Raw genomic sequence first — 25,521 nt, forward strand, 5'->3', positions numbered from 1 at the left:
GAGAGATACACTAGTGCTGTATTGTTTGAGGGTAGATTATCAATTCTTGGTTCATATTTCATATATGATGCAGTTTCACATTTATCGATCTCTTTCCTTGGTCACTAATTTAAAGACTTCAATATGAAGACAGTGGGCGGTTACTTTTTATTTATATCATATTAGAAATAAGAGAAAGGAATAGTGTATTTCTCTATGATGGGTGGTTCCATGAGGTGGATGCCCAGTTGAATTTTGATGCCTATATGGTAATCTTATAAGATTGTTGCTGTTTGTTTTCTTTTTTTCCTAAGCCTGACCTAGTTTCTAATCCATTTTAGGGACCACAATCTATCTTTTGGAGATATGATGAGATTTGTATCACGTTACACAATTCGTAATACTTGGAATATATTTACTGGGAGATGGTGATGGAATGATTACTGGAAACTGATAGGAAATTGAGTGTAAAATGACATGGAAATCAATTGGAGGGGTTAAAGGGGCCATTTCATGTTATACAAAGTAGTGCATTCTTTTTAATGGTCATGTTATTGGCCTCCTTTTGAAGAAAAAAAATAGTGGGATTTAGATATATTTGTTTGTGAGATGTGCTGATTTAGATACACATTTTCTGTATCTATTTGATTGTTATATTCCCCTGCATTATGTCATTCCAAGTGTTATAATCTATTAGTTATCGGTATGATATATCCATAGCTAAAGAATCGAAAACATAAAAATAAACGTTGAAATATTGTTTAGGTTTCTTTTTTTCATTTTTAACATGTCCAAATTCATTTATTCCTTAGTTTTAAAAAATGAAATTATAGTTTGTGAAAAGTCATTGTCAACCCTAGACTTTTCCACAAGCTACTGAAAATTTTAGTTCATAAAGCTACATATAGGGATATTTAATTTTGTTATGGGAATTTTGATTTTTTTTCCACGTTGGTAGTCTGTCTTGGGAAAGTCTCACACAGGTAAGACACTAATGGTTAACATTCTGCAAGATAAAAATAGGCTTCTCTACTGGTAAACATAGACTTTCAACTTTCATAAATACTTGGACACCTTTTTGTTTTAAGTGATTATATTAAAATTTCTTTTGGTGTTACTTTTTCTCTCCTCTCTAAATTTAACTCTGAAGGTGGGAAACTTTGATTAATAAAACTATTGTTTAATTTCAAATTGTGTTTCCAGGAAGAATGAATATCCAAAAAAAGTGCCATCCTTTTATGAAGTAACAAATAATTCAAAGGAGAGGCCAGATGTTTGGATTGACAGCCCTGACAAGTTAGCAGCCTTTTTTTCTCTTTCATTTTCATTTAAGTGTATCTATGATCTTGCAATTCTTTGCTCACTTTTTAACCGCAGATCGGTCATACTTTCAATAACTAGCGATATCCGAACAATAAAGTCTGAGGTACTTCCATATTTCTGGTGATGATTGCACTGCTTGTTTAGACTATAGTTCTTGTGATGATTGTATACTTATTTCTTTAATGCTGTTGTATTTGTTATAATACCTGATCTTGCAAAGCATGTTTTTCCTTGACCGTATGGTGCTGTTATCTTTTATCTATTATTTCTGGTTGTTTAAATGTATTTAACACCAATTTTAAACATTCCAAGGTATTTGCTGCGCCATACAGTTTGAGATTTCCACGTATTCATCGAGTGAGATATGACAAGCCATGGCATGAGTGCCTTGATGTTCAGTGTAAGCATTCCTTGATTTTTAATCAACTATGAGGCCTTCTGATGCATGCGACTGCTGTTTTACTCTTGTAGATGGTAAACTCTGAATACAGTTCCAACCTCCATATGGATCATGGTGCTTATTTTCAAACTGAATAATAAGAGAGATGTGGAAATTTCAATAAATCATTACATTATACTGTACCTGATTTCATGTAATTTAGTCTACAGCTAATCTGAATGGTATGTGAAAATGAAGATTTTCTTTTGTTAAATATTGGTATCTGTTAGTGGGCATTTCTTGTCATGATTATTTGTGCAGAGGGATGGCACAATGTTTTACATGTAGCTAATGGGAAACACTTGCAGTGCCCATGGGTTAAAGATGCATGTGCAAACTAATATAATGGTTCACACGAAGCTCCAAGAGACAATTAAAAGAAAGAAAATTGAGGCTCTGATAGATGGTGAAATATAGAAATAGAGAATTTCAAAGTGCTAGAATTTCAGGAACATGGTAAAAAATAGGAGACATGATATTATTATCATTACTTAAATGAACTACTCCTGGATTTTTGTGCACGCCCCTTTTGATTTTGTTATTTCAAATTAATTTTTGATTGCATTTCAATTTATAAAAAGCAGCTGCAATTTACATTCAAGCAGGTGCAAGATACTTTTTTTGAAATTGTGTTTTTGAGTATTTCTATTTATGATCTCAGCATTCGTGGACTTGGTACATTCAAGCAATGGCAATACACAGAGGGGAACAGATCATGGAGGTCTACAAAATCATGGATCAAAACATGTAAAGTCCACAAAGAAGGGAGAGAAGAAAAATGTTTCCATTGTCCCTGCTCATTTGATCCATACCGACATCTCTGGTGTTAAGGAGGAGACACTTATATTTGCAAATATGATGTTTTGTATCCTCTAATTGATTTCATTTATGCACCTCCTTTTTCTTTTTGAGCATGTTTTTCAAATTCATCTGCATATTGATATGGGGGATGTTACCTGCTTTACTGTTGGCTGGTTCTGTCAGTCTGATCTGAGTGAATTAATCATGTTGTGTAGAGACAAGTTTTGGCCTATCCAGTTTCTAGTTCTTCCAATATTTAATTAGATTGAAAATTGTTTAAACCTCCTTGACTTTGTTAGATTTTATCAATGTTCCTCCATCCTCTTCTGTAGACTACTTTCATAAAATTGTGGTTGAGAATGGGGGAACTTTCTCAATGAATCTCAATGACTCGGTTACTCACTGCATTGCAGCTGAGAGAAAAGGTACTTCCTTTTGTTTTTCATTGGGTACTAGGTATTACTTTGCTTGACTAAAATTGTGTGATGAGCTTGGCAGGGATCAAGTATCAAGCCGCTATGCGCCACAGAGATATCATTCACTATTCTTGGGTCTTGGATTGTTGCAAACAAAAGCGTCTTCTACTTTTCCATCCTAAGTTAGTCTTAACTGCATTATGTACTTGTATTATCTGTTTAGATTGTTTTAGTTTGTAAGCATAAATGCTAATGCTTTTGCCCCTGGAAGGTACTACTTATTTCTTGCAGATTCTTCGAAGAGAAAGTTTCAAGAGGAGATCGACACATTCTCTGATTATTATTACTGCGATATAGATATTGCAGACATTAAACAGGTATGCTTTTAAAAAGTACCATTATTGCCAGCTCAATTTTTGCCTCTTAGCGAGTTCTCTTTATACAATGAATATGCCTATTGAATAAACTTAAAAATTCAAAATTATGTGTCCATCAACCCATAGGCAAAATTTCATGATTTGGTCATCGAACACCATGGTATGCTTCAAAATGCAAACAGCTGATGCCGTCAGAGCGGCATAATGAAGCAGTGTTACCTGCCAAGTGTCTCAAGTGTGTGTCAAACACAGCAGCCCCCAAAAATCCAGGCATGCTGACATAGCATACACACACATATAACATATATACATGATACAAACATATAGACATGTATACACATATGCATACATATATACATACATGTGTATGTATGTTTGTGTGTATATGCATGCATGCATGTTCACGTGTGTTTCAGTACATACACAGAAAAGAGGAACTAGAAAGGGGAAGAGAGTTTATATGTGTTGTTTCACAAACAAATTAATAGAATAACCATGAGTTTGCTAGTTGTTTGAGTCATTTGTTCGGTTCATTTAAGATTATTTAAGATGTGTTGGGATACTTAAATTGATAATCAATTGTGGTAGCTTTATTTTTAAACATTATGACACTTAAGGTGTCTGTATAATTGTGATAACTTTAAATTAAAAACATAAGGACACTTCATAATTTTGATGGGGACACTTTTGTTGAAGTGTCAATATGGCCTTGATAACTTCATATTGAAACACTAAGGACACTTAAAAATATCTAGCACTTGAGACTAAGAGTCTCCAAATGATTCTCCCCCCCAAAAATTGCCTAGTTTCAGCACTTTTGCTAATGTCAATAGGACACCTCTTTTCAAGAGGGGGGAATAAAAAGAAGTGTCCTGTTGACATTTGCAGAAACGTTGTGTCATGTCATGCCATATCCAAGTATCTGGAAGTGCCAATACTCCTAGAAATTTTAAAAATAATCATCCAGGTAAGTGTGGAATAAATTAGTGGGACCTAGTTTGTGGCACGAAGAGAAGTCTACTTAAAAATGTATATCCTCTCTCATTCATAACTATGGGCCATTGCTTGTTGTCATTTATAAGAATTTTATATGACCAAAGCCATGCTAGATTATTAGTTTTATTTAAATAGCAAGGGGTTAAATAGATCAATGTCTCATTCTATCAATGTTCTAGAAAGGCATCTACTCAATTGCAACAGTACTCACTTTTGTAGCATTGTTTGTATACTTTTGTTCCTGAGAGGTGGATCTTATATATTCTGAGCATACACCATGAGCATCTTTATAACTGTTATCAAGATTATATTCTGATTCATTGTCATGAGACTGAACCAAGGTCGGCAGAATCGTCCCGAACCGCCCGGTTTGGGGTGCCTCGAACTGTACCGGCCGTGGATCGGGACGATTCCGGCGACGAAAACAAGACCGGCATTGGAGGAGGAGAAGACGAAGAAAAAAGAGGAAAAGAGAGAGAGGGAGGAAGAGGGAGAGGAAGGTCGAGGCCGGCCGGTGGAGGCCGGGGAGCTGCCACATGGAGGAGAGAGCCGGGGAAGAGGGGCTCGCTCTGGTCTCCTGTTTCGTTCGAAATAGGGGCTTTTGCCTCCTCCATGCAGCAGCTCTCCGACCTCCGCCTCCTTCGTGTGGCGGCTTCCCGGCCCTCCGCTGACTCTCCGCCGGCCTCCCCCTTCTCTCTCTTTTCTTCTCTCATTCTCCCTCTCCCCGCCTCTTTTACTGTGTCGGTACAGGCCCAGCATGACACGATGCGGGTCCGTACTGACTCGTGCCGCCGGACAACCGGTACGGTCCCCGGTACCAGTTCTGCTGATCCTGGACTAAACCATTAATGTCCCAGTCCAGTTGATCAGTGAAGTGGTGGAAGTTGTTGCAATTTGGTGTTGCTTTTATCACAATTTGTGTTCTTTTGTTGTAAGTTAAATCATGGTGTTGCAGTGCATGATCCTTCTGTGCGTCTAATATTGAACTGCTAATCTAAGACAGTTGTTCAAAAGCAGAATGACATCTGGAAAGCTGAAAAGTTATTTCTTCATTTTACCTGTGTTTTGAAGTGAGGCTGGAAGACAATAAGCTAATTGAGGACTTAGGTGTTGATGCTGGCCACCTGCCAGCATGGCATGTTTTTTGCTGTGCCAGAACATGTACCACTACATGCCAAATGGAAAAAAAATGAAAAATTACTTAAAAAATCCTTTTAGTTAAAAATATTAAGAAATGAATTTGAGAGGTGCCATGGCAACACACGACATGTTCTAGTACAAGCCAGCAATGCACGGTACACACTGGCCAGCATGGACTGGCACAGCCAGCAGATGACACCATAGGTCTAATGTATTCTGTTTTTCATTTTCAGGTATTCAGCAATATGCATGGACCAGAATATGCAAACAACATAGATTATTATAAAAAGAAGTACTGTCCGGTGGAAGCATTGTGCTTGTTTCAGGGTTGTTGTGTTTACTTCTACAAATCAATGTCTGTTATGTAAGTTCAGTGTTCATTATCATGCTCACTTTGCGTCTACTTAATCAGAGAACAATATTGTCTAAATATTATGCTGTAATATTTACACATTTTTCAAAATGTCTTCGTTGTATCGAAGAAATACCTGTGATGAAGTAATATCAGAGCTTGCTTTAAGGAGGATGAGGCTTGAAATAACCATGCATGGTGGTGAAGTTTGCAGCGGTCTTCAATGTGCTACTCATCTGATAGTGTGTTCAACAACGAAAGAAGCCAACAACTTTGATGAAATATATAAAAGGTAAATATCGACAATTTTGTAGTGCTCATCCACAGTTCCATAGACATCATAGTACCATTTGTCTCCAATTTCTGATGGTAGTAGGTGATATCTGCTAGTACTAGTTTTGATGTTTAGAATCTGGTATGTATGAAAATTTATAAGAGGAATGCAGATTTTATGGGATAGCTGTATGCTTTACTTCATTTTATGACTTGGAGGCCCTTTTTTTCTACAATTTCAAAAACCTGTCTTTTTGTAGTTTACGCTATATGTATATGTATGTGCATGCTTGCATGCAAGCATGTCTTTTTAGGCATTGATGGAAACGTTGATGTCTCCTTATATTGTATCCTTTTTTTCCTTTTTTTTTTCCTGACATGTCAGCTAAATTAAATGATACCATGAATTTTTGAATAGTTCATGTTTTACTTCTGTTTCTGCAGTTTTCCATCTTCTCAAAGACACCTACTACATGACAGAAGGCTACATGTTGTGATGCATCAGTGGTTGGAAGATTCATTAGAAACAGGCAAGAAGTTGCATGAAGATTCTTATAACTTGAAGCCTGATACTTTAGAAGAAATTAAGATTGATGAGAGGTAATTAGTACAATGCTTTTATGGTGATTTAGAATGTATATATAAGTATTATCTACCATATATTAAGCTCTAAAGAATGAGAGTGGTGAGGTCCTTGGTAAATTGCATTAATGCGCTATCCTTAGTATAAAAATTTATCCTAATTTTGGCAAGTCTTTCATAGCCAGTTTTAACTTTGAAAACTTTTAACCTTGAAAACTTTTAACCATCTGTCAGTATCCATATTACGATAGTGACGAACTTCATACTTGCTATCTAATTAGGTTCCTTTTTGTAATCACCTATTCATAAGACAAAATAATTTTTTCTTAATCATTTTTCAGTCTTTAAAAAAAAAGTAGTTAAAAAGAATGAAGAATATCTTGAAGAAGAATCAGTACGAGACAAGCAACTTTCCCACAGGACAAGTGATAATCCCTATGACTTGCATTTGGGCATTGCCAGTACAAGCTGCCTTGTCCTGTTAAACATGAGATGTCAGATGACTTTCAATGATGATGTATTTCTTCTCGGAATCTAGAACCAGCACCACTTCCGAGACACTTTCTTATTAGAAGTGTTTCTTAAATATCCGCTTCCCCATGACTGCACCTGCGCCGCCTCCTGATTCTGGCAACTAAGGTCCAAATGTTCGTCCATGATGTTAGCAAAGATAGGATTTTCTTAGATTAATTGCATTCTCTGGTCTATATGATTTGTACAAGTAATTTACTGAGCTGTTTTGTAATATTGGAACAGATTCAATGAGGATAGTAGGGATTTGGTCTGTCCATGTCTTTATTGCTAGTTTTCATCATTGAATTTTGCTCAAATTTGATTAATATCCAGAAAAGTATCCGATTTATATCCGTATTCGAATAAAAAAATATGGAGATGTTTAATATCCAAATCGTATCCGTATCCATTTATAACAAATACGGATATGCTTAATATCCGATTCGTATCCGTATCTTTTTAGAACAAATATGGATATTAAGTTTGATATCCGTTTAATATCCGTATTCCTATCCATATTCGTTGAAAAATATGGATATATCAATATTTGATCCATATCCGACCCGTTTTCAGCCCTATTATTTTGTGCTCCCTTGATGCATGGGTAAGATACCTCTAAAATAAATAACTTTTAGTTGCTTGGATTTTATACACCATAGATCATGATCATTGATGTCAATATTCATTGGGCAAGTTCCATCATTGATTTCCACTAGAAAGTATTTGAGGTCAAGTACAGTCAAATGTATTCTAGCCTTGTATGTATGCATGGATGTGTGTGCGTGCGTGCACAATAAATGTTTTTCAATCCCTATGATTTTATACATCATAGATCATGGTCAACAATGTCGATGTTCATTTTGAGAGGTCGATCATCAATTTTCAGTAGGAAGTATTTGGGGTCAAACACACTCAAGTGCATTCTAGTCTATCTATGTATGGATGTATAAGAAAAATTGTTACTGTGCTAGAGGTAAGCGGATGTTCATTTATGCTCGTCTTTCTGCTTCCGTCAGTGAAATATATATATGCTAAGCTTTCTTGTTTCCCCTTTCTCATCTTTTTTCTTTTTCCTCTTTTTTCCCCAGCAGGCACAATCTCGTATCTCCTGTAACCACAATTAATACAGAAAAACAGAGTGTCTCTAGACTAATTATAGGTGAAAAGAGGAAAAGAGATAGGCCCACGCATGCTGATACAAGAAAGGGTAGAACAGGTCCAAGACACAAACGGACAATGCGGGCAAGGATTGGAAATAGACTTGCAAAAATAGATGCAGACGAAGCAGAGAACAGTGATTCCTCAGATGAAACTTCTATGGGGAAAACCCTGAAGTCAAGGGAAGAGTCTGAGATTGACATCACAGAAAGTGTGGGTGTCAAAAATCAAGAATCATTTTCAGATGGAAGTTGTCAAAGAGAAGCCTTAGGATCAAGGAAAGAGTCTCAAGGTGACATGGAGGAAAGTGAGGATATCAAATATCAAGCACCACATTTTAGTATTCAAGTAGCTGAGTATCCTCAAGGGTCTCAGATTGTAACTCCAGAAGATAGAACCAATGAAAGGTTTGACAATGTGCAAACTTTGAATTTTACAGAAACAGGGAATAAAGGAACTGGTGAAAAATTGGAACAAATGGTTGATCCACTGCGTGCAATATTATTGGATATGATACCAAGTCTTAGCCAGAATAATGTGGAAACTGGAAGCTCCATTCCTGACGGCAAGAAAGCACAGCCAGACCCCCACACCAACCCAGTGAAGAAGAAAGTTAGCTACAAAGACGTTGCAGGTCAACTCCTCAAAGATGGGTAATAGTTTAGAAATCAAGTGATTTAGTTTGTGTGCGCGTACATAGAGTATGACAGCTAAAGATGCGAAAGTCTGCAACTCAAGCAGTGCTCTTTTGTATATTATTACAGTCAAGTTAGCATTATAATGCTTGTCTTCGAGATGTTATGTTTCACAAAACTTTCTTGTACATGGTGAAGTACAAAAATCCTTCTTGAAGGAAGCTAATCTACTACACTTTGGATTTTATGCCGTCAGAATAATGTTGCCCCATGGCTCGAACAACTGTCATCCTTCCTTGGCATGCACTTGTGGTGGAACAATTTTTTGTCCAGGGTCCAGAGTGACCTGTAGCCAAATTTCGGTCTGTTTTTATGTGGTTTTGCTAAATGCATTGACATACCCCTTGAAATGGGAGCTGGTTAGGACAACTTGTGACAGTCGTCACAAGGCTGCTTGCAGGTGAGTATTTCTTGAATTCGGCCTGGTATGACGTGGTTTTGAGTCTATACCGTGGACTGGATCCTTATAAAAAGGAGAGGTTTTGAATGGATTTATGAAATTTGCATAGTCTTATGTTGGATTAATTTGACAAGCTCTGCTGGTCTTCATAACCTTTATCTGTCTCATAATCCTTGATGGGTGAACCGCCTGCGGCTGGATGCTTGTTTGAATGGAAAGCATAGTTCTAATATAATGGCCGTTATAACATCTCAGCCGCTCCCCGCTATGTTTTTAGGACAAATAACATAAAAAAAAGAAAAAGAATGGCCATTATTTTCCTTGATTCACTATTATAGTGGACCATTATAGCAGGAATAATGGCCATTTTTCCCTTGAACCTTATTATGAATAAAATATTTTTTTTTGAAAATTCAAATGTTATATTAAAATTCCCTCCAAAAGTGAAAAATAGAATAAGATAACAATTTTGTTTTTACGTTATTACCTGTTTTTTTTCCATTACAATGCCATTATGATAGCCATTATTCTAGTGATTGTTTTCATATTAAAAACTTTAACATTTTTTTTTTTATGGATATTGTAACTATTACAATGGTCGATAATAATTTTGATGAGGTCCATTACAAATGGATACCACATTATGTGAAACCTTGGTGACAAGTAGTAGAGTCGTCAAGTCGAGACTTCTGTGCCTCTTATGGTTCACTTTGATCAGTTTCGACCGTGGCTCTATTTTGTTATATTTTTATATGGGAACGAGGGGTTATGTTACTTACCGTGGATAGGAGTACAACCATCGTTTCAATTTTCTGTTGGCATTATGGATAATGTTATCATGGTATTGGATCCCATTGACATCATATAGGCTGCAAGGTCTGTATTTTAAACTATCTATTCGCTTGAGATTTGAATCCCTAACTGTGTAGTGGTCAAATTTGATCCATTGTAAAGATTCTCAATAGGTATTTATGAATGGTTCACAAATAAAATGTGTCCAATGAGGCTTTTCAGATTTTTTTTCGCCCCTCGGATTATAATTGCAGTCATACGATTAGAGCAGTCATCTTGAGCTCCTCCGCTATGTTTCTTCAATGTGGAATTTGGATGCTGGCTAAGAGCTCAAGGTTGCACAACGAAAGCCCCGACGAAAAGTCCAGGTTTTCCTTACTGGATTTCAAGCACTGGTGGCGAACATCGGACGATTCTGAGACTATTGAACCATTAACTCCTACACCATGATGCAGGCAATACAGGTTCTGAGAGGAAAGCGGCATTCTGTCCGATCTCAGAAAGTTTTTCAGGCTTCAGGAAACTTGATGTTATGGGAAACACATCCAGTTGATTGAAAAGATTCGTCAGCGTTGCCACCATAAATGGAGACGACCCCTTCTGAAGAAAATGCACATTTGAGTGTCCCATTATCCCACTGGAACTCAGGATGTTAAGCACCAAAATTTCTGGTCATGCTAACCTTTTGGTTGCACTTGCTAGACACAAGGTTATAACACATCTGCTCCACATGAACAAATTTAACACCTGTCATCAAATTTCTGTTTATTACAAACTAGATTAATGCCCCCCCCCCTCTTGCCTTGGTCCTCTTCGCAACATAGATTGATACTAGCATGAGACTAGTTCATAATTCCATCCATATCTAGATCATTCCATGTTACTCTTAAAACTTTCATTAGCTGAGTTCCTTTTTTTTCTATATCTGGTTGTTCTACTGACAAAAATTGCTCGCTTTGCTTAAATCTTGTTATTGCTGAATTAGTGGCATATGTGGGGAAATAGATAATGTCATTGAATAGCGAAAAATTTCTATTATGTTTAAACTCATCATAAATGTCTATAGTACAATATTTTATGAGACACTATAGGTTGACATGAATCCTATGATAAAAGAATGATTCTTTAAAGATTATGGAAAAGAACTACAAATAGATGTTTAACAGTAACACAACTGTCAATAGAAACTAAAGGTGAAAAACCTGACCATATGGATCGTTTTGGCATCATAAAATCATCAAATGCAGATAAAGCTCATTCTTTCGATCAGAATCCACATTCATGAATCCTGTGAAGCATTTAAACATTGTTGTTCTGCAATTGCATCCAGAAATTAATAAATTGATTGCTTGTGCCCAGTAATGAAGCCACTTTCAATGATTTGTTTTTGTTCCAAGAAAGATGAGAACCTTGCGGCTCCGGGAGGCATATTGAGGATATTAGTTCAATGAATCATAATATAAAAATCCGTGATTTGGATGAAATAAAAAAAAAATGGTAGAATTCTAACTTGCGATGACTAAAAAAAGAAGTTATGCCAAAGGATGCCATGAACGAGTAGTTGTTTTTCATTTTAACTACGTCATAGTAATCATATGTTGTAAAAACTTGTATGGTGATCATCTGCCACCATTCTATCAGCAAAGGTTAAAACATAGTTTCCCTATAATTCTTTGGCACAAACTACTCGTAATCATATGTTGTAAGAACTTGTATGGTGATCATCTGCCACCATTCTATCAGCAAAGGTTAAAACATAGTTTCCCTATAATTCTTTGGCACAAACTTTGACAACTAAAATTAGAGACACAAACAAAGGGGGTTGGTAAGACCAATTAGCATGTCTCTTACGCCACTTGCATGCAAAACATTTCCATGGATGATAATCAGGAGGTCTTTCATAAAGTAACTGTATGTTTGGCCAGGATAACCTTCCGAAATAACCACACACGTACTTCAATGTTACTTCAACCCATATTCCTACTTCAAGAATCATCTGCAACTCTCCTGAACTTGCCAACAACACTAATCAATAATTATTCGAGGTATGTTCTTTGTCACAGGCCTCCAAAATCAGACAAGTTTTCTCGACCAAACACAATATGGCAGGTCCTAACGCAGTTTGTAGAAAAAAAAACCCAGAGCTTCAGAAGTTGGACAAGATTATTATCAGAACACTCATTGGATGGAGTCCTGGAAGTGGTGCTCAGGCCTCGTCAGAAATCAAGAAAGAAAGGGTTTAGAACTTTAGATGATCTATGCTCAAGCTGGGGTGATATCAATGTCGTTGGACCAAGGTCATCATGGAAGAAACTGACAACTTAATTATTTCAAGTCAGCTCTACTATTGTGTTCCCAAGAAGAGGTTGCATTTGAATTAATGAAATATCCAGGTGATCTCGCTAGAACTTAATTATTTCAAGTCAGCAGGTTGGCAGCCAAAAGCTCTGGAAGTCTGAATTACTATCCATGTTATGAATGTTGGTAAAGCAAAGGTACAGCTGAACCAGAGAGCCAACAAGGTGACAGATACAATTATAATTACTATCTAATGTTGTGCAAGTTGTTAAAGTAATATTATGATTAACTATGATTAAGATAAGCTAGCATAGTCATGTGGATTACGATGCAGCACAGGGTGTAGCCAACAAATACTATGACTAACTAGACTATGCCAAGCATCAAAGGCGCTATCCAACAAATACTATTAACCTCAAACCGAGACCCAAAGTTCGTGTCACCTTTTTGGAGGAGCTTATGGCGGACACTAGGAACGACTCTTTCATTTATGAGTGCTTACCATCCACAGACAGATGGACAGACTGAGGTCGTGAACAAAAGTTTGGGCAACATACTACGAAGTTTAGTTGGTAAGAATCCGAGACTGTGGGATCAGATGCTTACCCAAGCAGAGTTTGTATTCAATAGATCTATCCATAGATCGATAGATTTCAGTCCTTTCCAGATTATGTTTAGTTGGAACCCAAAATGTGGACTTGGCAGCAACCCCACAATCCGGTCGAACTAGTATGCGAGCTGAATATATGGTGCAAAAGCTTCAAGATATACATGTTGAGGTGAGTGAGAAGATTGAAGAATCAAATAGACGTTTCAAGGAGCATGTGGATGAGCATAGGCGCAGGGTGATATTCAAGGTTGGTGACTATGTATGGGCTATCATTACTACGCACTGCCTACCAGCTGGAGAACAGAGAAAACCCGCTCCTCGTAAGGTTGAACCCGGTGTGATTATAAACAAGATCGATAATAATACCTACCATTTGAAGCCATCGAGTCATATTCACACCCATGATATCTTTAATGTTAAGCACCTCATGCCATACCATGGTGATACATCCAATGAAGAACTGAATTTGTGGGCGAATTCTCTCCAACCTGGGGAGGATGATGCAACACAGGGTACAGCAAACAGATACTATGACCAATCAAGCATTGAAGGAGCTGGCGGATTCAGAGGTTTTCGGCAGGTTTTTGTATAAATTCTTCATTCGAGACTATCAAATTTTAGCTAGGTTTCTATATTTATAATAGAATAATTCTAGTATGTTTTCTTATTATCAAATCCTATTTCGAGTATAATTCTGTATCGAGTTTAATGCCTAGATTAGAATTAGGGTATCATGCCCTATAAATATACATAATACATTATAAGAGCAGCCTTTAAGATATTAATAATTTTTTTTGAGAGAATTTCTTTCACAAGTGAAAGATTCTTCGATTCAGTTTTCTTCTATTTGTGTGTTGATCTTCGAAGCATAACCTCATCGATCAAATTGCCCCTTCTTCCTTTTATCACTACATCATATTATCATAGTAATGCTAAAATGTTGGCACTATGTTAAATGTAGGTAATTCACATTTCACATATCATCTCACAACGTGACAGATGGTTCATATTTCAAATTTGACGAGCCTGGATTGTTTAAACAAGTAAAATCTTTTTAGGGTTGTTTGGTCGAAGGAATTTATAGGAGATGGATGAGCTGATACAAGGTGCAAGGTAGGAAACATCCAATAGTTATCAGCTTTTAAAGGAGTTCTCTTTCATCTATGTTGCATTTATTAAGTGAAATATTTCTTAAAATCTTATATACTATCTAAAAGAGAAGTTGAATTGCTTTCTTCAGTGATCTTGGAACTTCACAGTTTCATACTCACATGTGTGGTATAATCTCTGAGACAACATGACCACTAGAAGGGTAAACATCATAATCAAACATATCGTAATTTGTTTGACAAGTCGTTAAATTTTAAAGGTTCATTAATCATGGCCACTAGGGTGATCCAGGCAACCAATTTGTCAGCTTTTAGTTTGGACCAGTGTTGCATGGACATGGATAGGAGAATTGGATTCGGACACGTATCCAAGATCTGACCCAACAAGAGGGGAAAGAGAGATATAGGGATAAAGAAACATATAAATTTAATTTAATTATATAATTATACCTTTAACCATTACATGATACTAAAAGAAAATGTTACAAAGATATTGCTTATTAAGATCTTTCAATTTATATATGTTCCTCATTCAAACTTCCCAAATATCTTAAGGACGTTAGAAAATAATGTTTTACAAAGTTGTTTAAATACCTACATTCTTAGCAAAGCTTAACAAGAACAACTACTCACACCAAATATCAAATTGGAGGATTAAACCTATTCTTGGAAGAGCCCAACTCACATCAATGTTGGCAAAGTTCAACTATCTTCCAATCTTTAAAAGTGACTATCAAAGTTCTTCATAAGTATCCAAGTATCCGATATATATCCAACTTAGATATATATTCTACACAGATTTTTGGAGCTAAATGCGAGTACTAGGTAACAACAATCTAGATCTCTTTGGATGCCTGATCAGTGGATCCAGTAATAACTCCCACAAGAGTAGGAGCTGGCTGGAGATGAGAAGGCAGCGCAAAGATAAAATATGAGAATCTCAAAGGCCTACGGACTCGATCATTCCAAATATTGGAGACATCCAAGAATACTTCTGGAAAGGTGGTCTCTAGCATCTTGATCATGGGATCAATTAGTCCCTCCATCCTCCGAGCCCCTCTTGCCACCATCTTCTCACGGGCATGGAAACCAAGCATCCAAACAGGCCTTGAACAGCAAGGTATCCTTTTTAAAACTATTTTAGATTATAATACACCCTAATTTTTGTATAAGACAAAGTAGACATTTTGGGTAAGGCAAAAACAAGAAAAGAAAGAATGAAGTGTTCATTTATAACACAGTCCCCTTTGTCCCTTTGTCTCCATAGAAATTAACATAGTATTATAATCTGAATAGTTACAGAAATCCTACATGATAGTGAACTGCTAATTCAAGTTTGTGATAGAGGGAGGACTGCTGATGAAGGACATCTGTAATCAGCAAGTGAAATTTACAATTTGATGGAGATTAAGGGTCTGATTATTCATCAAAATACAAAATAGAAATCTACTATAATGAGCCTTCGACGATGATTGATAGGTTTTTTCAAGTTTTCAATTATCTTGAATGGATTATTAAAAATAAATTCTCTTTTCATCAGGCGCACTTCCATTGGATCTTTTTCATAATATATTACAGAGGAAGATTCATTGAACAATCATATATGAGAAAAGAGAGTGAGCATACCAGTTCTCTTGATCTCATGTGGGTTCACAGGTGGGTGGTTCAAGGGTTGTCAGCTAATCCTACAACTCGAAAGTTCAGTAGAGGTTTCAAAATTCAATATTTGGTTTCTTGTTTACACTGACATATCATATATACGTCATGTTTCTTTCCAGATCTGTCATCTATAAAATGATCTATTACAACTCAAAATCAAGCATTAACAGGAAACTTAGAGCTAATGACATCTTAAAAGCAAGTCTACTGGTTAGGATTCATGGCATTCCTTGGCTTTCAATAGTCCTAGTCAATGTTTTAAGACTCCACCTAGTCAATCAGTTTGACCCATTATTCGGAGCCCTTTTTTATTTGGTTGATGTTGTAAATTCTACTATATTTTTTTCATATTTTTCATATTTTCTGTTTTTCAGATGTTCTAAATATTTCTACAGAATTTATTTAAGTGATTTATTTACGATGTCATGGGTTAATGGATTGACGCATGGTTGACATGCCGAACCATGACCAAGACACCCAAACAAGTCGATGTTTGGACCAGCTTTCAGGTACAAGCCTTAGTATAGATGAGAAAGTAGAAATCCTTTGTTCCATGTTTCCACAGTTGATGTCATATTGAAGTAAAAAATCCTAGTTTTGAACTCTATGACTACAAATGAGTGTTTCCATGCATACAATGAAAACATCCAAAACTCCTATTGGCAATTACTAAAAGAGCTGACCTAGAACCAGATATGTGCTCAAAATAGATAGACTTACACCACTTGCTTATCCATAATCCCATTTAATGAAATGAATTAAACAACAGAGTAAATAATGCAAAGGGGCTCAAGTATAACATTTCTACAAAGAAAGATTATGTCAGAAGGCCATTGTGTGACAACATCCTTGTGTCCACAAAGTAAGCTCATGATATTACGTTCATGATTCAAACAAGATTTTTGTGAAAATGAAAACATGCTGACTGAAAATCACAAACTAACAGAACAAGTAAATTACTTTTCCCATACTGCTCTTCATTCAGGGATAAGGTGCCCTAATATACGTATTGCTCACCAACCATATTTGGCCTGTGTTTCTGCTTTGGTAAGAAAACCCTTAGAACGCCGCTCTGCAAGCTCCATCTCCTTCTGCTTCATGTCAAAGTACAAAGAACCGATCTGATGCTTTCTTTTGTGAAGTTTCGTGGGCTTTCCCTTGACTGAAGAAACCGGCTGCATGGAAATTAAATTTATTTATCAGAATGTCAAATATATGATATCCCTTAGCATCACCACAAAGCTTATTGAACTTAAAAGTGATGTAACTACAGCTTGGTAGATCGCACAAATCCTGCAATGCGAATGTGTAAAACTTTAATACAGAAAAGTGACATACACATCACCCAGTTGGTCTACAAGATAATTTTAACTTGAAATGCCAAATCAAAACCAGCTTTGATCTCGCAAAGTTAAATTATTGATTTAAAGAAAAAAAAGATGCAGCTGTATAACTGGCATTATTGTGTAAATCTGTTGTATAAGTGTAAATCTGTTGTACAAGTGATCCCAATCAGACCAACATCAAGTCATTGCCTGCATTCAGTTACATGCACATTACTGCAGCAAAGGATGGTAACACAATGTTACACCAAAAACACAAAAACCATCTATATTAGGACACCCACAAAAGGCTGTCAAGAAGTATAACCTGTGCTAAGAAGTATAATTTGAACTAGTGGAAGAACATGTATAAACTAGTTCAAAAAGTTAACTAAATTCGATTGCCTAGAGAAATAAAGAAAGGGGAAAATGATCTAATTGAAGAAATAAGAGCAGAAGGTTGAGAATTTTCTTCTCTTTGGTTTAACTTGAAACTTAACCCACAAGTATTATCTATAACAAGTTGGCTTTATTGGTCAAGGTTTGCTCAAAATACTCGAAAAGTTCTACAACTGACTCTCAAACCTGAAATCAAAACTACTTATTTTCAAGCTGATTTCTAGTCAAGGTTTCAAGGATGCATGCTGAGAAAGTGCCAGTCACTGATCAGCAGCCCACTAGCTATTTCATGCCGGTGCTAGTACCGATGCAGCACAGGCTAAGACCTAATACCTTGGCCAAGGCAACCTTTGACAAGGGAAGGACTGCAAGAATTAGAAAGGAAACATTTAAAGGCTGGCCAACAGGAAGGAAACCTGTTTTACTGCCTATGCAATTTAAGCTCATAAAACCAGCAAGCCACCATCCAAGGTTCTGCTAGATGTAGAAAGAGTCTAGGAAAAAAAGGAAGGGCATAAAGCCATACATCTTCTGCTTATGCAATTTAAGATATTGCATCCATGCCATACACAAACTGTAAGGCGTACATCATCTCTTAGTTTCTTGCCAGAAGAAATTTGTTCAAAAGCATATGAAGTTAGGAGAATTAGGAAAAGAGGGAGATGCTTCAAATAAATTGATGATGCATTTCTTGCAGAATACAAACTAAGGACTGAAAGACAAGATTATACTTAGCAAGAGGGAAAGAAAATGGATGAATGGGGATTATAGACATCCAAGATGCACACTTGTAGTATATACTACAACATATTTAAACTACCTGGAGTTCTTCATGAAGGACTTAAAACAAAGTAGTAGGGGAAGAACATAGAAGTTTGGCAAAATATTCCTTCAGTCGTGAATTTACTTCACTCCGTTGGCTAGAGTGGCCTTCAACTTAGGTGGACTACTTCATGGCCAAGAACAATACGGACATGTCCTCTCGTGATTTAGAGGGAAGAAACTTGATAGAGAACTAGCAGCATTGGTCAATATGCTTGACATGTTGCAGAACAAAATACAATATCTAGAACCAAGATGTTAACGTTTTTAGCCAAAGCTGGGCACTGAGGAAGTAGAAGCCACCATAGAGTTCCACTGGAAAAGAGCAGTCAAAACTTGGTTGAAGGAATGCTCATGCTTTTAACAATTCCTAATATACATTTGTACAGAAACTAGCAACTTTAGGTGACCAAGATGCAATAATCCGCAATGATCGGTTTAGTGGTGGGGGCAGTTTACATGTTTCTCTAATCAGATTCAGGACCCATTTTTTCCTTGTCTCCTCTTCTGGGTGTTGCTCAACTGGGACCATCCTTTTTTCTCATTACATTCTATTACTACTAAACAAGTCTCAGCAAGCTATGACATCAGTATCCAATTTCCCTTAAGGAACAAGATGATGCGCTAGTGTTAGGGTGTTAGGAGAAAAAGACATAGTTGAACATGAGTTTCACATAAAAATGAAAGCAGCATAAATCAAGAATGAGTAGGCAAATGTTAAACCTGATAAGATGGTCCAAAGGCTAACCCAGTCAGCTTCGCCTTGTCCTCCCTTGGTCTATTCTTCATCAGTTCATCCTGCTTCACCTCCACGACCTCCATAGGAATCTCTTTTCTCCCTCTCTTCCCTGCAATCTTCCCCATACCTGCAATCTCTGGCGTTGCCATCGCCACTGATCCATCAGATCCGTAACTCCCATAATCCATGGTGCCCCCGTAACTCCCATAATCCATCCCTCCCTCGCTCCCATACTCGACGCCACCCCTACTCCCATACTCGACAGCGCTCCCGTAATTGGGATCCCAACCAGAAGCTTCACTGGTATTCGTGAATCCTGAATTTATCGTCGGCTCCCCTGCCCCGGCTTCCCCAGACGCACCAACCCAACCACCATCATAACAACCCCCATAACTCTCCAAACCGCTCATTTTCTGCTGCTGTCCGATCCCCTCGGGTGTCGCCGCCGGGACATCGGCTTCCGCTATGGATCTCCGAGCTGCAGCGGGGCCTGACCAGAAAGAGTTCTTTGGGGCGGGAAGCATCGAAGATAGGGATTTAGAGGAGGCGATGGAAGAAGAATCCTTTCTCCTTTTCCTCTCTTTCTCCTCTTCCTCATCATCGTCCTCATCAAGATTTCCGTTTCCAAGCACGGAGGGGTTCGAAGGGAGCGTAACTTGGACGACTTTCTTAGGGTTTTGATCCAAGGAAGCAGGATTCGAGGGTTTCGGGAGATTCGATTGCTGGGAGGATTTGGGAGGAGGGAGGGAAGAGAAGAAGGAAGAAGAGGCGGAGGTTTTGGGCTGCGGCAGAGAGGAGAAGATCGAAGACGAGGGGGCCTTCGAAGAGGGAGCGGCTGAGGGAGCGTTCTTGGTGGCGGATTTGCTTCCTATCTCGTCGTTCTCACCGTCCTCACCGCCGAGACCGCGAGATTTGGGCGCAGAAGGGTTTCGAGGAGCCGGGGAGATGGAGGATTTGGGAGGAGGGAGGGAGGAGAAGAGGGAAGAGGAGGAGGAGGAGGAGGGGGCTTTGGGAGAGGGGAGAGAGGAGGAGAAGAGAGAGGGTTTGGGGGGAGGAGCGGAGGCTTTCTTGTCTTCCTCTTCTACGTTATCTTCGTCGTCGGAAGAAGCATAGTTGGCTAACAAGGAATCCATAGCTATGGGAAAGAAAAGGAAGAGGGAAAGGGGTTCGTGGTCGGAGGAACGAAAAAAAAACAAGGACGACGGACGGCTTCGGATCGTGTTATTATAGGAGGGTTGGGTCCAGGAGTGGTAAGCGTGGAGAGGTGGTCCTGTTGATTTCTAATATGTTTCGGTCGCGCCATCTCAGTAGGAGCCGAGTCTGGTGTCCTACAGGATGAACTGAAGCAAGCTCGGGTTTGGAATTTTTGAGTTTGGACTTGGGCTTCCTATTGGATATTGGGCCTAGTGTTAAGTTAGTTTGTTAAAAACTAAAAGTAAATAAGTGAAGCAGCAGCAGCCGCCTCCTCTTCTGCCTTTGTGGGCTGTGGTTTAGCCCAACTTAGGTTGCTATATTGGTGGCAGGGCAGGTTAGAGGCTTAGGGCTCGGGATCCTGATGAGTCCCATCTGTCGTTTACTGCTCAGCGCATTAGGTTAAGGGTTGTTCGTTTTAGGCAGAGCAGGCTGAGAATCTGGGCCGTGCTATAAACCAAGCAACTCAGGCCCGGCGTCCAAATAATCATGTGTTTTGATTTTTGTATTGTTTCGTCTTCTTGACTTCATCTTTTCATCGTTTCCAGTCAGGTCACTTCAACTAGGTGATTTTTCTTATGAGCCCGGGCCACCACTCCTCTAGAAGGACACCAGGTATTCCATCTCTTGAGTGCTTCGAGGGAACTACCGATCGAGATCTAGTCCATCGAATCCTTATTTCCATCCAATCTTACTTGGGGAGTCGATGAAGCTTTGGTAGCCATGCGAGCGAACATGGCATGGTCTTTGGCAATAGAGAATAGGTTCTTAACAGGTGGATTCTTGTGATGAAGGGTGGTGGTGAAGTTGGATAGAAAAGGACTGTCAAATTCTTACATTGTAAGCTCATATGAGATGGGGTCAGGTACGCGGAATGCGTAAAAAAGTGGTTGAAGTAGGATGTGTCTATGGTGTACGGTGCCAGAATGTGTCATTGGAGACTCTCTAATGCTTAAGTCAAGTAGAGTTTCAAGAGAAAATAAAAGAGATGAAAAAGAGGTAGAAGTATGAGAGCATGGTATTCGAATTTCTTGTCATACCTAGGGTCCCCATGTCTGGTATTTATAGAAGAGAGGGTGTGAATCCATATAGTTAGGATTGCACGATTCGCAGACAAATAATTGAGCTCTTTCCATATCCGTTGATTGGGATAGTTAAGATATTCTTTTTTAGGTACGTCATGATCAGGCACTTTTCTTATCTACTAATCTAGTCGGTTATGATATTTCTTTTCGGGCATACTGAGATCACTTTAAGCTGTAACCAATTGCGCTGATTGTTTGAAAATTTGATTGGTTGTTGATTTTGTTGGACATGCGTCGTCGTTTGGTTGGCGAGTTAAGCTGTCGTGAAAGAAAGTAGTCATATCGCTTGCCCCCACTTTCGGGTCCAAACTTTGCTTGCACAGCTTAGATAAAGGAAGTAGTCAAATCACTCTCAAATGAGCAAGCCGGCTAAATTCGAGCTATCAAATCGGCATAGATGCTTCTGAAAATTTCATTTAATGACTGACATAATTTTTACGGAGTCGGTTCCATTTTTTTGAAGCATCGTGCATACGAATGAGATTTTTATCGCTGCAATCATTTCTTCTCGCGATTCTGAAAAGAATCGATCTATGGGAGCCCACAACTCCCAAATGTCGAGCTTACATGTGGCAGCTAATGGACGAATGATTGGATGGGCAATGAGGTTAGCACCGTTCGAGGCTCTATATAAGGCACGGAAGCATAAAGCAGTTCGCCCTACATGGCAAGTGCTTTTCCATCTTTTGGAGTTCTCTATCTAGTGGAAGTTTTGGCTCTTTTCTTCTTCCTTTCTCCAACATCCTTCCATTGGTCTTTCTTTCCGACCAACCTCCGTAGGTTGGCTCCTTTTCTTTTCTTCATTCCCTATATTCTTTAGTTATTATAGCTGCTTTATTTATGAGTGAACTCTCTACTAGTGTTCTGATGTCCTTGGTGGCGCCACACCGGATACCTTCAGTCTCAGTGCTGAGGAGTGCATTTTAAACCAAGATGACTTAGACTGGTTTCAGGTAGGCTATCATGTTTTGGCTAGCTTCTTCTTTAGGCAGCCTGAGGGTGAAGAGGGGACCAATGCTTGCCATTCTGCCCAGGTTAGCCTTTATAAGGACACTCTAAAAATTGGGTTGAGGCCTCCTCTTCTTCTTTTTGTTGTCTTTCTTCTCAATAGTTTTCAATTAGTGCTCGCCTAATTGGTTCCCAACGCATTGCAAATTATAATTGGTTTTTTGTCTCTTCTATCCTTGCATGATATTCAACCCACAATTGAGTTGTTATATGTATGCTACATACTCAAGGAGTACCCTAACGAGTGAGGCTAGCGATACATTTTAGATCGAAAGGGGTTCTAATTGATCTGGGGCGGTCCTTCTTCGGTGCATGGCTAGAAGAGCCGTTTCTTTTTTGATTTGTCTAAGCAATGTTGAGGGTTCAACATCTTTTGGAGCACCCCAAATAAAGTTTTGAGCCAAGTCCCTATCCTCTCTAATGCCAAGCAATAGATATTGAAGTCTTTGTGCAGTATTAAGGCTCCCCCTATTCTGGAGCTGATGGACGAGTGGACCTTGGTCAATGTTGGTTGAGCCCTACTTGGCTTCTCCATTTTTCGATTCTTCGAATTGTTACTTTTTTCAACTTCAATTTTATCTTTGCAGATATGGGGGACAAGTCTTTCGTGAGGAAGTGGCCATCGCCAAGAGAAGGGCACCTCATTAACATTCCCTAACAGGCCGCATGAGGCCTTGCCTTCTTGCCCAGATCGAAGGACGACTGCAATCATCCCAGCCTCTCGGGCTAGCCGAGCTCCATCTGGAGCCCCACAAGTGGACCTTGAAGTGGAGACTCTGCCGGCTCGCTGGTCTGTCCCTTCCAAGGCATTGTCACATACTTGCATCCCGCCTTTGAGAATGAGGTCCACCATCCTGGTTTGGACTATGAAATCCTCTACCTCAGCTCTGATGGATCCAAAGGTAGCCCGAGAGCTGATCAAGGGGATTATTCTCCTCGTTGACTGGAAGAAGTGGAGGATGGGAATATGGGGAGCCTTTTTGATGGGGCTTTCCAAGTTGCTACTAAGATGAATATTATCTTATATTTTATGAAGCTTCTACTAAGTCATTTTTTTGCTGATAATTTTATATTTTTTCTTTAGAGCTCTGCCCATATGACGCTCGTCCATGAGTGGTACCACCAACTCTGGCAGCATGCCCGAAAGGTGAAGTAGGAGCGAGACAAGGCAAGGAATGCAATGAACGAGCTAGGGACCTAGCTAAAGGGATTATAGATCCAGTGCGACGCTACTCGGCTATGGGCTACCAAGGTTGGGAATGAGAAGCAAGTGGCTGAGCAATGGAAGGCTTCTGCCGAGTGGGTACTCTGAGCTGTGGAGGCATACAAGGCCTCTCAGGATTTTCAGAAGGACCTTGCTTCTAGTTCTACCGACTCCTACCTATATGTCTTCTATGACTACCAGTGGCTGGCAATGAAGCGCTTCCTTGAGTTCGACTTTAGTTGCATTGTCCTACCTAAAGACGACGAGAAGGAGGACGTCGAGGAGGAGATGAGGCCAAGACCACCGAATTGGAGGAGGGTACCGCTAAGCAATAGACCTAATCCTACTAGATTTTCCAAACAAATATCAAATTTAGTAAAATCCCTATAAAAAATCCAACCTAATCCTACTAGATTTTCCAAACAAATATTATATTTAGTAAAATCTCGAGGGAGCAGGAGAGGGATCGCATGATGTTGTGGGGGCAAGGATAGAGCCTTGCAACCTCTTTTCCCCTCTCTTTCATTTTCTAGCTCCTTCGCTCTCTCCCCAATCGTCGCTCTCTTTCCATCTATCCCATTATATCCGGTAGAAACTTTCCAACAGGCCCCTTAAAAATGCAAATATATATCATCATTTAGTAAGAACCTATAGTCCTGATGTTCTAGGATTTGTCAATCTCCAAGCTGCTCTGGTTAAAACAATCTCTTCTAAACCGTTTGTAGTCATTATCCTTTACGGACGTTTTATTTGGATATCGAACGGCCCTTAGAATGCTGCTTTGATTTATTTATTTATATATTGCTTTGAATGTTCTAAGAAGTGTAGCAAAATATGGACATTAAAAAGTTAGACATCCACTGTGTGACCTACTATATGTGAATTTTCTATCTTCAGCATTTCTATCTTCTACCGATTTTCTTGTTATTTAAAAAGATCTGTGGCGTACCATGGTAGCCACCCCAGTAGTAGGTACTGTCAAGTTTTCAAGGACATACTAATGTTTTGTTTTGCGTGCGACAACCAAGCCCTCTTTGCTCTGCTGGTTGCCAATCGCGAGGCCTCGGCTACAAATCCCGGTTACGGAAGCGGATTGGAAATCTCCATTTCGTCAATTTTAAAAGGCTTCTACATACTAGAAGCCAATCAAGTGGCTGATTGGACCGCCACAAGGATCACTAGAACCTGAACATCGGCCAACCTAAGCTTTTTACCACCATACCCATCATTGAAGCGACTGATTTATAATTCTTCTTTGCTAGTGCTTGATTCATGTGGAATTCCATTAACAAGCTTCAAATAAGAAAAAAGTCTTTTTGAGATACCTGTTACAGGTTAAGCTCGATATTTCACTCTGTGGGCCGGCTAATTAATGAAAGTAAATTCTGAAGGGAAATCAATCAAAAAGATTGCCTGCCTATGGTACAATTTCTTACTCAAAAGGACATATTTCAACAAAAAATGTTAATCTACCTGTATTCAAATATATATATATATATATATATATGTTGATCTACCACGACTTCTGCATAGGGATAAAGACTAGCTTTTGTTTAAAATGAACAAGTTAGAGAGCCCTGTCTTTCTTTGTGCACGTTACGTAAATCCCACGGAGAATTTGGACGACTGGTCGTGGGAGAGCGCAAGAATTCCCATGCGGCTGGACAAGTTGGACAAGCGGTCGTGGGAAAGCATAAGAATTCCCGTATGGCCGTACCAAATGGAGCCTTCCATTCTGCCATGTGGATGAGACTCGATATTCAATTTCTAATCAGACTAATCAAGACCATCCAAGTACATCCTATAAGTTAATGGTCAAACACCACTTGAAGCTCAATC

The 25,521-nt window shown here is 38.7% G+C and overlaps 2 protein-coding genes across 4 annotated transcripts in view; one reads left to right on the forward strand and one right to left on the reverse strand.

Annotated features, from left to right (window-relative positions):
* Nucleotides 1-9,239, forward strand: part of LOC120107751 (DNA ligase 4-like) — a 35,605-nt gene extending 26,366 nt beyond the window's left edge. For 2 of the 3 annotated variants that reach the window (XM_039121178.1, XM_039121180.1), the window contains exons 17-27: nt 1,183-1,275; nt 1,357-1,405; nt 1,615-1,702; nt 2,403-2,606; nt 2,842-2,967; nt 3,041-3,140; nt 3,230-3,335; nt 5,705-5,835; nt 5,954-6,115; nt 6,541-6,696; nt 8,280-9,239. In XM_039121178.1, the coding sequence (XP_038977106.1) occupies nt 1,183-1,275; nt 1,357-1,405; nt 1,615-1,702; nt 2,403-2,606; nt 2,842-2,967; nt 3,041-3,140; nt 3,230-3,335; nt 5,705-5,835; nt 5,954-6,115; nt 6,541-6,696; nt 8,280-9,006 (1,942 nt within the window). In that variant the 3' untranslated portion in view covers nt 9,007-9,239. The remainder of the gene's footprint in view (nt 1-1,182; nt 1,276-1,356; nt 1,406-1,614; nt 1,703-2,402; nt 2,607-2,841; nt 2,968-3,040; nt 3,141-3,229; nt 3,336-5,704; nt 5,836-5,953; nt 6,116-6,540; nt 6,697-8,279) is intronic. The other variant, XM_039121179.1, reaches the window with a different exon arrangement.
* A 7,402-nt stretch (nt 9,240-16,641) lies between these two features.
* Nucleotides 16,642-20,397, reverse strand: LOC120107754 (flocculation protein FLO11-like). Its single transcript, XM_039121183.1, has 2 exons — nt 19,179-20,397; nt 16,642-17,087 (listed from the first exon to the last, which is right to left on the reverse strand). The coding sequence occupies exons 1-2, from the start codon at nt 20,325-20,327 to the stop codon at nt 16,926-16,928; spliced, it is 1,311 nt and encodes a 436-aa protein (XP_038977111.1). The 5' UTR covers nt 20,328-20,397; the 3' UTR covers nt 16,642-16,925.
* Between the last annotated feature and the right edge of the window lie 5,124 nt (nt 20,398-25,521).

This window comes from Phoenix dactylifera, unplaced genomic scaffold (assembly GCF_009389715.1).
Source record: "Phoenix dactylifera cultivar Barhee BC4 unplaced genomic scaffold, palm_55x_up_171113_PBpolish2nd_filt_p 001001F, whole genome shotgun sequence".
NCBI lineage: Eukaryota > Viridiplantae > Streptophyta > Magnoliopsida > Arecales > Arecaceae > Phoenix > Phoenix dactylifera.

Bases quoted from the DNA above. Each gene is read 5' to 3' on its own strand.
- LOC120107754 (XM_039121183.1), bottom strand. From the start codon at position 20,327: ATGGATTCCTTGTTAGCCAACTATGCTTCTTCCGACGACGAAGATAAC. The intron at 17,088-19,178 runs GTTTAACATTTG...ATTTCCATGCAG, and splicing joins CCTTTGGACCATCTTATCAG to CCGGTTTCTTCAGTCAAGGG.